The 13,698-nt window shown below is 47.7% G+C and overlaps 1 protein-coding gene across 2 annotated transcripts in view; it reads left to right on the top strand.

The window, feature by feature from the left end:
- The window catches only part of SNX13 (sorting nexin 13), a 199,908-nt gene that overhangs the window by 103,276 nt on the left and 82,934 nt on the right, over positions 1-13,698 (top strand). For both annotated transcript variants that reach the window (XM_068235995.1, XM_068235996.1), the window contains exons 6-8: positions 3,261-3,382; positions 8,837-8,938; positions 12,752-12,840. In XM_068235995.1, coding sequence (XP_068092096.1) covers positions 3,261-3,382; positions 8,837-8,938; positions 12,752-12,840 — 313 coding nt within the window. The remainder of the gene's footprint in view (positions 1-3,260; positions 3,383-8,836; positions 8,939-12,751; positions 12,841-13,698) is intronic.

The following is a 13,698-nucleotide window of genomic DNA, read 5'->3' on the forward strand; positions in this document are numbered from 1 at the left end:
CCACCCGGCTACCTAACCACATACCTACCCACCCATCAGGCTTCCTACCTACCCACCCACCCGGCTACCTACCCACCCGGCTACCTACCTACCTACCCACCCGGCTACCTACCTAACCACCCACCCGGCTACCTACCTAACTACCTACCGGGCTAGTTACCTACCCACCCGGCTACCCACCCACCAGGCTGCCAACCTACCTACCTAACCAGGCTGCCAACCTACCTACCTAACCAGGCTGCCTACCTACCGACCTACCTACCTACCTACCCACCCACCAGGCTACCTACCTACCCACCCGGCTACCTAGCCACCCACCCGGCTACCTACCCACCCGGCTACCTACCCACCCGGCTACCTACCCACCCAGCTACCCAGCCACCCACCAGGCTACCTACCCACCCACCAGGCTACCTACCCACCCACCTACTAGGCTACCTACCCACCCGGCTAAGGACTACCTACCCACACACCGACCAGGCTTTCTACCTACCTACCCACCCGGCTACCTACCTACCTACCCACCCGGCTACCTACTGGGCTAGTTACCAACCCACCCACCAGGCTACCTACCCACCCACCGGGCTAGTTACCAACCCACCCACCTGGCTACCTACCCACCTGGCTACCTACCCACCAGGCTACCCACCCGGCTACCTACCCACCCACCCGGCTACCTACCTACCCACCCACCTACCCAGCCACCCACCCGGCTACCTACCCACCCACCAGGCTACCTACCTACCCACCCACCCACCAGGCTACCTACCAACCTGGCTAAGGGCTACCTACCCACCCACCCAGCTACCTACCCACCCGGCTACCCACCCACCAGGCTACCTACCCACCCGGCTAACCAGCCACCCACCAGGCTACCTACCCACCCACCCACCAGGCTGCCTACCTACCCACCCACCCACCCGGCTACCTACCTACCCACCCACCCACCAGGCTACCTACCTATCCACCCACCCACCAGGCTACCTATCCACCCACCCACCCACCAGGCTACCTATCCACCCACCCACCCACCAGGCTACCTATCCACCCACCCACCCACCAGGCTACCTATCCACCCACCAGGCTACCTACCCACCCGACCCACCCACCTGGCTACCTATCCACCCAACCACCCATGGGAGCTGCGCGCCAGAAGGAGGCTGGGACAGGAGGTCTGCTGCTGCAGGTGAGTAAATGTGTTTGTTTTTTTATTTATATTAGCAGGTGTATGTTCTGGGCAGGTCTGCCACGTGATTGCATGTATTTTCTGCGCAAATCTGCCAACATGTTTGCACGTATTTTCTGGGCATATCTGCCAACATGATTGCTCGTATTTTCTGAGCATATCTGCCGACATGATCTGTGTTTTCTTGAGAAAACCTGCACAATTATGTGAATTTTCTGGGGAAAGGGTCACCAAAACTTGGGCCCACTGTCTTTGCGTTGCACTTTTCAAGGGAACCTGAGGTGAGAATGATCTTGAGGCTGCCATATTTCTCTCCTTTTAAGCAATACCTGTTGCCTGGCTGCCGTGCTGGTCCTCTGCCTCTTATTCTTTCAACCACAGACCCTGAACAAGCATGCAGCAGGTCAGGGGTTTCTGACAATATTGTCAGAACTGAGAAGATTAGCTGCATGCTTGTTGCTGGTGTAATTCAGTTTATTACTGCAGCCAAATAGATCAGCAGGGCCGCCAGGCAACTAGTATTGTTTAAAAGGAAGTAAACCCTCACCCCGGGTTCGCTTTAAATTACAGTCAGCTCCGCCCTCATCCGGTCATTGCCACGCCCATTTTTGCTGCAGGTTCTATCCAGACCTATTTTTTGCGCCGCAGGTTGTAGCCACACCCATTTTTTGCCGCGCCGCACTTCGCGCGCCGCAGGTCGTAGGGGCCCGCAATTGCAATTTTGCACAGGGGCCCACTGCTGGCTGTGTCCACCACTGGATATGTGCATGCTTTGCAGTTGTTAGAGCAATCGTTACATACTATATATGTATATATTTTGGTTTTAAATGTTAGGTCTTCTCTATATGACATTAGATATTAATTGAAAGGTCTTTTCAATTTAAAGGAGAACTGTAGTGAGAGGGATATGGAGGCTGCCATATTTATTTCCTTTTAACCACTAGAGGACCAGAGCTTTATACCCAGTGCCCAGGTGATTATTTTTACAATTCGGCACTTTCCAAGTTTAACAGTATTTTACTTGGTCATACAACTTAGCATCCAAAGAATTTTACCTCTTTTTTTTTCTTCCCACTAAGAAAGCATTCTTTTGGTGATATTTGATTGCTGCGACTTAAATTTTTTTTGTATTAATTAAAAAGATCATTTATTTAAAATAAAAAAAAATATATTTTTTTTATTCCCCCCCTCCCTAAATTAGCCCTAGATTGCGTTACATACACTACACTACACTACACTACACATACATAGGCATCATCCTATGATCATCCTATGATATGGATTAGATTGTGAGCCACTCCTGGGGACAGTTAAGTGACAAGGACATCCTCTGTACAGCGCTGCCCTAGATCGCAGCGCTGTATACATATATATTTGCTTTTATGTGTTAAAATCAGCCTGCCAGCTGATCACTGGCTTGCAGGCTGATCGCGGTGGCCCACTGTGTTAACTGCAGGGAATGCACGCATGAGCAAGCACTCATTCCCTGCAAATCTCGCTCCTCGCGAGATCAGGACGATCGAGTAACGAGAGTGCCATCCTGCTTTAGGCGATCGCGAAGAGATTGAGCAATACCAGTTGCCTGGCTATCCTGCTGATCCTCTGCCTTTCATGCCTTTAGCCATAGACACTGAATAAGCATATGAAGATCAGGTGTTTCTGACTTTGTCAGGTAAAATTAGCTTCATGCTTGTTTCTATTGTTATTCACAGATGCTACTGTAGCTAAAATGATCAGCAGGGCTGCCAGGCAACTGGTATTGTTTAAAAGTAAACACATACGGCAGCCTCCATATCCCTCTCACTTCAGTTGTGCTTTCAGACAATAAAGTCATTGTAAATAGATGGGGTTTTGTACAGGGTGGCAATGTTTGTTTTGTTGCTTTGTGTTCTTTTCCGTTCCCTTCTGGTCAGATTTGAGCAGAACATAGTTATTTCTACACATTATTGGAATGTCAGTGACCTGTACTGCTACTCTCATTATAATCCTATTTATCATAGAATAGTTATTGTGTGCAAACCTCTTGCTTTGAAGTGCGTGTTGCAATGATGAAACGTCTCATCTCTTTCATAAGGTCAAAAGAAGTCGATTGGCAGCCTTATTTCACCACCCGGCTAGTGGATGACTTTGCCACTCATCTCAGAGCGTTCAGGAAAGCTCAGCAGAGGATGGCAGAGAAAGAGGATCAAAAGAAAGGTACCCTGGGAGAGGGAAGGGGTGTGACCCTGCGCCGCCTACTGCTCAATCACAGGAGATGTTTTTTATGTTTCAAGTAAACAAAACGAAATCTGGGCTTTGATTAAGAAAACAATCATGCCCTTGGTCATGCCCTTGCAATGTTAGTACGGGGAATATCTCCATGAACGCTGGCATGCTGGCCCAGTCATGTTCTGCATATTATCTGCTCAAATCTCGTCATTAAAAGTTAGACTTGAACTTTGCTTAGTACTTAAAGGACTTTTCTGACTGATTGTAACAATTCACAAATCTGACCAATATACCACACACCTATGTTACATTTTTCCCCAATCATGAATAAAATAATGAAAAGCTCAGAAAAAATGTATTGGTACTGTACATCAAGTAATTGACAATCCATCATACACCATATAATACTTGATAAAGTTGGTCTGAAATTTCCAACATGTCCAACCTCCAAAAATCAGAAAAAACAGGAAATTCAATCAGATTAAGTCGGAACACTGTGCCATCTCCAGGCGCGGAGCTAGGGGGGGTCGGGGTAGGACAAGTGCCCCGGGGCGCCTGGTCCCCGAGGGCGCCCTCAGCCTGGCTGAGCTGCGGGGTTTTTTTTTTTGCGGCGGAGGGGAGGGGAGCAGCGCAGAGAAGAGGGAGAGCTGTGCGGACGGTGGGGAAGGGGGGCCATATCCCCCCTCCTTCCCTCACCTTAGGTGCTCTCTCTCTCCCTCGCTGTCCCCTCCAATGTCCGGGTGGCTGGCCTGGCAGCGGCGGGCGGAACTCACCTCCGTCTCGCTCCAGCGCCGGCCGGAAGTTCGAGTGCGCAGCCGCTGCTCTGGTCTGGACCAGACCAGAGTAGTGGCAGATCCATCCGGCGCTGCGACGAGACGGAGGTAAGTTCCGCCCGCCGCTGCCAGCCTGAGCCACCCGGACATTGGAGGGGACAGCGAGGAAGGGAGAGCAGCTCTTCTCTGCGCTGCTTCCCTCCTGCTGGGGAGGGGGACACCTGACCTGGCTACCTACTCTGGGCACATATACCCCTGGCTACATATACTGGACATATATCCCTGGCTACCTACTCTGGGCACATATACCCCTGGCTACCTACTCTGGGCACATATACCCCTGCCTACATATACTGGGCATATACCCCTGGCTACCTACTCTGGGCACATATACCCCTGGCTACCTACTCTGGGCACATATACCCCTGGCTACCTACTCTGGGCACATATACCCCTGCCTACATATACTGGACATATATCCCTGGCTACCTACTCTGGGCACATATACCCCTGCCTACATATACTGGGCATATACCCCTGGCTACCTACTCTGGGCACATATACCCCTGGCTACCTACTCTGGGCACATATACCCCTGCCTACATATACTGGGCATATACCCCTGGCTACCTACTCTGGGCACATATACCCCTGGCTACCTACTCTGGGCACATATACCCCTGGCTACCTACTCTGGGCACATATACCCCTGGCTACCTACTCTGGGCACATATACCCCTGCCTACATATACTGGGCATATACCCCTGGCTACCTACTCTGGGCACATATACCCCTGGCTACCTACTCTGGGCACATATACCCCTGGCTACCTACTCTGGGCACATATACCCCTGGCTACCTACTCTGGGCACATATACCCCTGCCTACATATACTGGGCATATACCCCTGGCTACCTACTCTGGGCACATATACCCCTGGCTACCTACTCTGGGCACATATACCCCTGCCTACATATACTGGGCATATACCCCTGGCTACCTACTCTGGGCACATATACCCCTGGCTACCTACTCTGGGCACATATACCCCTGGCTACCTACTCTGGGCATATATACCCCTGCCTACATATACTGGGCATATACCCCTGGCTACCTACTCTGGGCACATATACCCCTGGCTACCTACTCTGGGCACATATACCCCTGCCTACATATACTGGGCATATACCCCTGGCTACCTACTCTGGGCACATATACCCCTGGCTACCTACTCTGGGCACATATACCCCTGGCTACCTACTCTGGGCACATATACCCCTGCCTACATATACTGGGCATATACCCCTGGCTACCTACTCTGGGCACATATACCCCTGGCTACCTACTCTGGGCACATATACCCCTGGCTACCTACTCTGGGCACATATACCCCTGGCTACCTACTCTTGGCACATATACCCCTGGCTACCTACTCTGGGCACATATACCCCTGGCTACCTACTCTGGGCACATATACCCCTGCCTACATATACTGGGCATATACCCCTGGCTACCTACTCTGGGCACATATACCCCTGGCTACCTACTCTGGGCACATATACCCCTGGCTACCTACTCTGGGCACATATACCCCTGGCTACCTACTCTGGGCACATATACCCCTGCCTACATATACTGGGCATATACCCCTGGCTACCTACTCTGGGCACATATACCCCTGGCTACCTACTCTGGGCACATATACCCCTGGCTACCTACTCTGGGCACATATACCCCTGCCTACATATACTGGGCACATATACCCCTAACTACATATACTGGGTACATATACCCCTGGCTACATATACTGGGCATTTATACCCCTGGCTACATATACTGGGCACATATACCTCTGGCTACATATACTGGGGACACATACCCCTGCCTACATATACTGGGCACATATACCCCTGGCTACCTGTTCTGTGGACATCTCTACCCCTGGCTACCTGTTCTGGGGACATCTATACTGCTGGCCACCTATTCTGGGGACACCTATAGACCTGGGGCTACCTATTTTTGGGCAAGCATTGCTGTCAGATTGAGTGTTATTTGGGGAACTGCTGCCAGGTGAGAGGTGTCTACCATATTAAGGGGACATTCTGCCTATTTATGTGAAATGCTGTCTATTTATGTGCCTCATGACTGCTGAATTTGTCTTGTTGGGGGCCTCATGGTTACTGAATTTGTCTTGTTGGGGGCCTCATGATTTGTTGGGGGCCTCAAGATCGCTGAATTTGTCTTGTTAGGGGCCTCATGATTGCTGAATTTGTCTTGTTGGAGGCCTCAGGATTGCTAAATTTGTCTTGTTGGGGGCCTCATGTTTGCTCATGATTGCGGAATTTGTCTTGATGGGGGTGGGGGGCTCATGATTGCTGAATTTGTCTTGGAACATGCTGGAAGGTACATACTGAGGGAGGGTGGGTGAGCGTGAGCCTGCTAACCTTCATGTACATTTGAAGGGGCGTGACCAAATGTGGAGTACCCATAACCACGCCCACATTTGGTCACGACCCTTCACCTTAGGGGGCGCATTAATAGTCTTTGTCCCCGGGCGCTGAAAACCCTAGCTACGCCTCTGGCCATCTCTGTCCCCTGTACCTCCTCTGTGCCTCCAGTGTCCCCTCTGTCCCCTGTACCTGCTTATATAAGTTTAATAAGTATATAAGTTTAAAGTTTCAGTAAGAGTATTAATGTCACCTGCAAATGCTGCAAGTGTCAGCTACATACGAAAAAAGTTATTTAAATGCATATTACTCTGAGACAAATGTACATCTTGTAGTAGTCCCCTACTTACAAACCACTTGTTACATTTCAGAGATGCAAACAAAGTGCAAAATATACTATACTGTTGTTTTTATTATTATTATTATATATGTTTGTTGGTAAATATTACAGTATATAATTGTTGTAAGTAGTTTAAACAGGGGTCCCCAACCACCGGGCCGCGGCCCACTGCTGGTCCGTGGGCAGTTTTCAGCCGGGCCGTGGCGGGACAACTTTACTAGCTATACAAAGGGCAACTGTACTAGCAATACAGGGGCAATTATACTAGCTGTACAGGGGCAACTATATTAGCAATACAGGGGCAACTATACTAGCTATACAGGGGCAACTATGCTAGCTATACTGGGGTAACTATACTGCGATACTGGGGGCAACTATACCTAGATACCCTATACAGGGGGCACTTATACCTGGTGGCTACCGATCTATACCCTCCAAATAGGGGGGGGGGGCGCTGCTAACCCCGACTCCACCATGGCAAACGCCCCCGGGCCCCGGAGGGAAATTTGGTCTGGATAGCGGTCCCCGTACTGAAAAAGGTTGGGAACCCCTGGTTTAAAACGCTTTGAAAGCACATTGAAAAAACCCTATCCCTCTCCCACAGTACATTTCTCACTTCTTAAAATCCACTGTGAGGCCTCTTGCACACTACATGCGATTCCGATTCCAATTTGCAATTTTTAATCGATGTTCACATAAGATTCCATTTTCCATTTTTTAATCGGTCCTGCATACTGCGTTTTTTCTGCGATTTCTTTTGATAGCACCCAGGGAACATGAATGACAAACCTGAATGACAAATCGGATTTGCAGTGTGCAGAGGGCCTGAGACAGCAGTGTATGGCAGCACATACCTCCTATAGAGAACAGCAGTGGGGAATTGGTGAGTGACAGCAAGGTGTTGTCCAGGCGATGGTTTGCTGTGATGATGATCCATTGCATAGCATTCTGCAGACCCTTCAGCCTAACCTGGCACACATGACCTCTAGAGAGGTTTCACTGTGTCTAATATTCATTCATGCTAGGTACACACCATATAATTTTATGGCAGATTTACCTGCCAGATCGATTATTTTCAACATGTCCGATCAGAATTTCGATAGATTTTTTAAATTTCCAATAGTTTTTAATCGTTTTTGTGATGGGTTTTTGTTCAGTTATATGAAAATCAATTGAAATTTTTTTTCTAAAAAAGATAGACAAGTCAATCTAACTTTAGATCGGACATGTTAGAAATAATCGAACTGGCAGGTACATCTGCCAGAAAATTGTATGGTGTGTACCTAGCATTACAGCAGGGAGAAGTGGCAGTGCTTCCCAGGCAGGGCTGTGGAGTTGGAGTCGGAGTCAAGGTGTCGGAGCAATTTTGGGTACCTATAGTCGGAGTTGGAGTCTGAGTCGGTGGTTTCATAAACGGAGGAGTCGTAGTCGGGAGTCGGATAATTTTTGTACCAAATCCACAGCCCTGGTAAGTATTTGACTAAGGAGTCTGACTCGGAGCCATTTAGGGTACCTAGAGTTGGAGTTGACTCAGTGGTTTCATAAACTGAGGAGTCTGAGTTGGAGTCGGATGATTTTTGTAACTAATCCACAGCCTTGTAAAACTGAGAAACTCGCATTCAGCAGTTGAGAACTTCTATACAGGAAACTCCATTATTCAGGGCAAAGCCACCAAGAACCTGAACTGGAATACTAACAGAGGTCACTGAGTTACTGAAGTATGTCAAAGTGAAAGCGTTCTTCTCCATCTGCAGAGCAGCTTTACAAATAGACAAAAGGGCTATGTATGACTCGGATATCATGTCTGCTGCATCAGCTGTTTCAGGTCTGTCTGATTACTGGTTTTCTGTCTCATTCTTCCCTTTTGTGCTTTGTTTGCAGACACATCAGAAGACTTTGTAGATATTTTTTTTGAGGTTGAAGTTGAGATGGAAAAAGGTATCTGCCGGGACCTCATCTGTTCATCTTCCAAAGATGAGGAAGGTTGTACATATTTTTTATTAAACTTGTGTTACTGTTTATACATTTAAGGGTATTTAAAGGAACACTATCAATTAACATGTTTTTTTTAACCTGGGAATGAGAGAGTTCCTGAAGTAAATAATGATGTATACAGTTCACTTGCTTATCTATTTTGTTTACGTTAACAAATTCCTTTCACTCTGGGCAAGTCTGCTTAATTCTGCCATGGGAGGGGGAATTGCCACACGCTACATCTGTTAACCCTATGTGTAACTCTGTGTGTGAGCGAAAGCTTTCATCAGCTGCAGCTGCCTGTTCTGTCTCTGAACTGTCTGCAGAGAGCAGAGGAAATGTAACTTGTTATAAACATTTGTAATTGTCTGTGACACCACAGATTTTCATACTTTTTTTGCTTTCAGAGTGAAAAATACTCTGTAGTCTGATATGCAGAAAACAACACTGGCTGTCCATTGAAGCTGACACCACTTCTGCTAATGATTTGTTCCAATAGAACTAAATCCTACACACAATGAATTAAAGCTTTTGCCTCTGATATTTAACATGAAAAGTAGAAAAATGTTTACACAGCTACTTACATCACTTGTACATTGTCATTTTAGAACACCTGGGTATTGATGTTGTTCCTTTTAAGAGGAATAGTAGTAAAAATGACATCATTAAGTTGCTTATTTATTTATTTTTTACAGTATTTGTTTATAAATGATTTAGTCAGTGCTTGGCCATTGTAAAATCTTGCCTCTCTCTGATTTACATTCCGACATTCATCACAAGTGGCAACATCTTTAGTTCTGCCAGGTGCAGCTCTGCTGCATGTTTGTTTATGAGAATTCTGAAGTCAGTGAAAATAAGGCCTGTTCTCCCACAATGCTCTGGAAGGAGAATTCCACATAGCTGAGCAGCCTAGGCTAAGCATCACTCGGCTGGCAGGGCTAAAACCAATATACAGCAATATACAGATATAGGAAGTGTTTCTGATGCTGAAACCAGGAAACTTACTGTAAAAGTGGGTATACTGATTAATTTACTGCATTCTACTATATGTCACTACAGCGTCTCTTTATGCAACCAGTCAAAATCCCAATCCAGTCAATGTCATAGAAACCATATCCTGATCAATAAAACAATCATCAAAGGAGGTTTGCCTAAATGAGCTTGTAGTGCTCCACCACTAGCTGAAATCCCCAGGCATTCAGTCCCTAGCCACGGAGCACTGCATCACTTCATTGCTGGTAACACTTTGCTGGTGGACAGACTGATCAGGGCCCGGAGCCAGCTGATGACACCTCTACCCCCGATCACACCCCGACTCAACTGTGCTTCCTGGGGGCCTTACAGAGTCTTTGGCAGAGTAATGTCTCACTTAAGCTGGTGGGTGCACTCCTCGGTCAGTGTGTGGCTCCATGCTTCCAGACTCCATCCTCGCAGGGGCGCCTCTCCTCTGTGACCCTGGCACATGTTACTATATAATAACATGCCACGGGTCACAGAGAAGATAAGTGTGTAAGGAGCCACATACTGTGAAAGGAGTGTTCTCGCCAGCACAGGTGAGACGTTACTCTGCCAAAGACTCTGCAGGGTCCCAGAGAGCAACAGCTAAGTTGGGGGGGAGACAGCTTGAGGGGCCCCTACAGGCTCTGGGGCAATTGCCCCCTTTACCTTTAGGGTAGCGCCGTCCCTGCATCAGCCACTAGCCCTTTGCAATGCAGGTTTACTGTACAATAGCTTACGCTGTAATGGAGACTGTAAGATTTACAAAACTTACAGGTGCTATTCCTGGCATTATGCCAGCCAACTGTTCTGGCCAATCAATGTATATGAATCTGGTGGGGATCTGTTGCCTTGATCATGTCCTATGCTACTTGTCTACTACTCTTTGGAGAAAGTTGGCCTTGATCATGTCCGACAGTTTACCGACCAAAAAAGGCATGTTCGAAGAATCATAAGTCATGCAGCGTTTTACTGCATTGCTCTAGCCTTTCAGATTTCTACGCAAATGTATTCAAGGTCAAGCGGATAAGTTGGTTGCATCAATCACCTCTGCCTGATCGTTTTCTGATTGGCGCGAGATTGATTGTTTTACTGAATGGGATTGTTATCCTATATGACAAACATGAAGGTACCCACTAATAATTTTTTCTTCATAGTACAATCATACCACTTCGTAAAATGAGGGATAACTAAGTACCATAAGTACGCAAGGATAGGTCCTCCCACGCACATGCCGACACCCCCACTTTTAGCCTAAAAAGTAGGCCACAACTATGACCCGCCGATTGACAGACTCCACAGTGTTCCGCCATTGTCCCCTTCCCCCCCCCCCCCCCCCCTCCCATGCAGATTGCTAATTTGTAGGTGCCGAAGGGTTCAGAATGTACATATGAGTGTGCTGTAGCATGTATAGCTGCCTGTCCTCACACCAGCTTGCTTTCCCTAGTCTCCTGTGCAACTTCTGAACTGGCCACTAGAGATCCAGACTTGCTGTCATGTGCCACAGTGAGCCTGAAGCTCTAGTTGCCAGTTGAGAAAGTTGCTAGTGATGATCTCCAGATTAAAACCAGATGAAATTCAAATGGGTTTCATTTGGATTTCATCCTCCTGAGCGGCTTGGTGAGGGGGGGTTAAACTTACCCAGCAGCTTGGAATGCAGTTTGGGAGGCGCCTAGGGATGGATTAAAGAAGAATGCTGCTGGGTAAGTTTAAACCCCCCCCCCCCTCACCAAGCTGCTCAGGTGCCCTAATTAGGAGGAGGCAATCTGAATGAAACCCATTTGGATTTCATCCGGTTTTGATCCGGAAATCATCACTAAAAGCTGCACGGTACACTAGTTGGATGCAAGGTGGAGCGAGAACCGGTAGATATATATACTGCTGCACGCTCCACAGTGAACATTGCATACAGGGCCCACCGCACACAATATATTCCCTGTGGATAGGCCAAAAAATACACACACGTACACACACGTACACACAGGTACAGGTACACGTACACACAGTACACACACGTACACACACACATGTACACACAGGTACACGTACACACAGGTACACGTACACACGCGTACACGTACACACACGTACACACACACACGTACACACACGTACCCACACACACACGTACCCACACACACACGTACACACAATACACACACACACACCACCCAAAATTTGGGTTCAAAAAGTTATATATTCCCTGTGGATAGGCCAAAAAATCACACACGCACACACACGTACACGTACACACACGTACACATACACACACGTACACGTACACACGCACTCACACACGTACACACACGTGCACACGCACGCACACGTACACACACGTGCACACGCACGCACGCACACGTACACACACACACGTACACACACACACACGTACAAACACACGTACACACACACGTACACACACACGTACACACAGTACACACACCACACACACACAACACACACACAACACCACACACACACACAACACATCACACACACACACACACAACACACCACACACACACACACACAACACACACACAACACACACACCACCCAAAATTTGGGTTCAAAAAGTTTATCCACTGTGATATACTGTAACCATTCAAAGTATTTTCACTCAGTTCTACCCTTCTATTATATAGATTTGGTAAGATTGTGCCATCAAGATTGCATGGTTAGTGGGCACTTTAACAGAGGACTGACTACCCAGGTTGCAATCAGGTTTTAAATATTGTGTTTCAATGTAAAAACGCCTCTTTTTTGTGATTGAGCTTGCAATGTATTACTTATAGTAAAAGTTTCTTAATTTCCTTTTAATTCCAGGTTTCCTGAAAGACTTATGTGAAGTTTTACTGTATTTATTGCTACCTCCTGGAGACTTCCAGAATAAGATCATGCGATACTTTGTGAGGGTGAGACTTCCTGCTTCCTCTAACCAGCAGACCATTAGTCTAGATTGGATCGTTAGACCACACATGCGTACAGTATATCCATACCTTCCAACTTTTTGAGCAAAGAAAAAGGAACTCTTTAAAGGGACTCCGAGCACCTCTCACAATTTAGTGTGTCCGCACACTTACCAGCCACTTCTTTTATCCAAACTCCCCCTGGTATTGCTGCTATAAAATGCATGGGGCCAGACGACTTCATACAAAGTTGTGCTATGACCCCTCTGGGGGAGCCTCTTGCAATGGCCATGCATGTAATTTCCTCTTCCTGCTTCTTCACTTGTTCAATGGCCATGCGTGTCACTTCCTCTTTCTGCTTTATTCACTTCTGTAACAAACTCCTCTGGACAGGGGTGACCTGAAAGTTATAACTTAACCAAGATGGCGGCCCCGATTTTTAAATCGAACGAAAATGGCGATCCATGCATCAAATAAAAGAGGAGAGCACAAGCTACAGAGTGGTATGCATCTTTATGTACTTTGCAGTGCTGATCGGAGTCCCTTTAACCTCCTTGCCAGTCTAAAAAATCCGGCAAGGTGGCAGCGCCGCACTTTTTTTTAATTTTTTTTTTTTTTAAATCATGTAGCGAGCCCAGGGCTCGCTACATGATAGCCGCTGAGCGGCGGCATCCCCCCACCCACTCCGATTGCCTTCGGCGATCAGAGTATGCAGGAAATCCCGTTGAGAACGGGATTTCCTGCAGGGCTTCCCTGTTCGCCATGGCGACAGGGCGGGATGACGTCACCGACGTCAGGACGTCACAGGGAATCCCGAACCGCCCCTCAGCGCTGCCTGGCACTGATTGGCCAGGCTGCGCAGGG

Source organism: Hyperolius riggenbachi, chromosome 5 (assembly GCF_040937935.1).
Source record: "Hyperolius riggenbachi isolate aHypRig1 chromosome 5, aHypRig1.pri, whole genome shotgun sequence".
NCBI lineage: Eukaryota > Metazoa > Chordata > Amphibia > Anura > Hyperoliidae > Hyperolius > Hyperolius riggenbachi.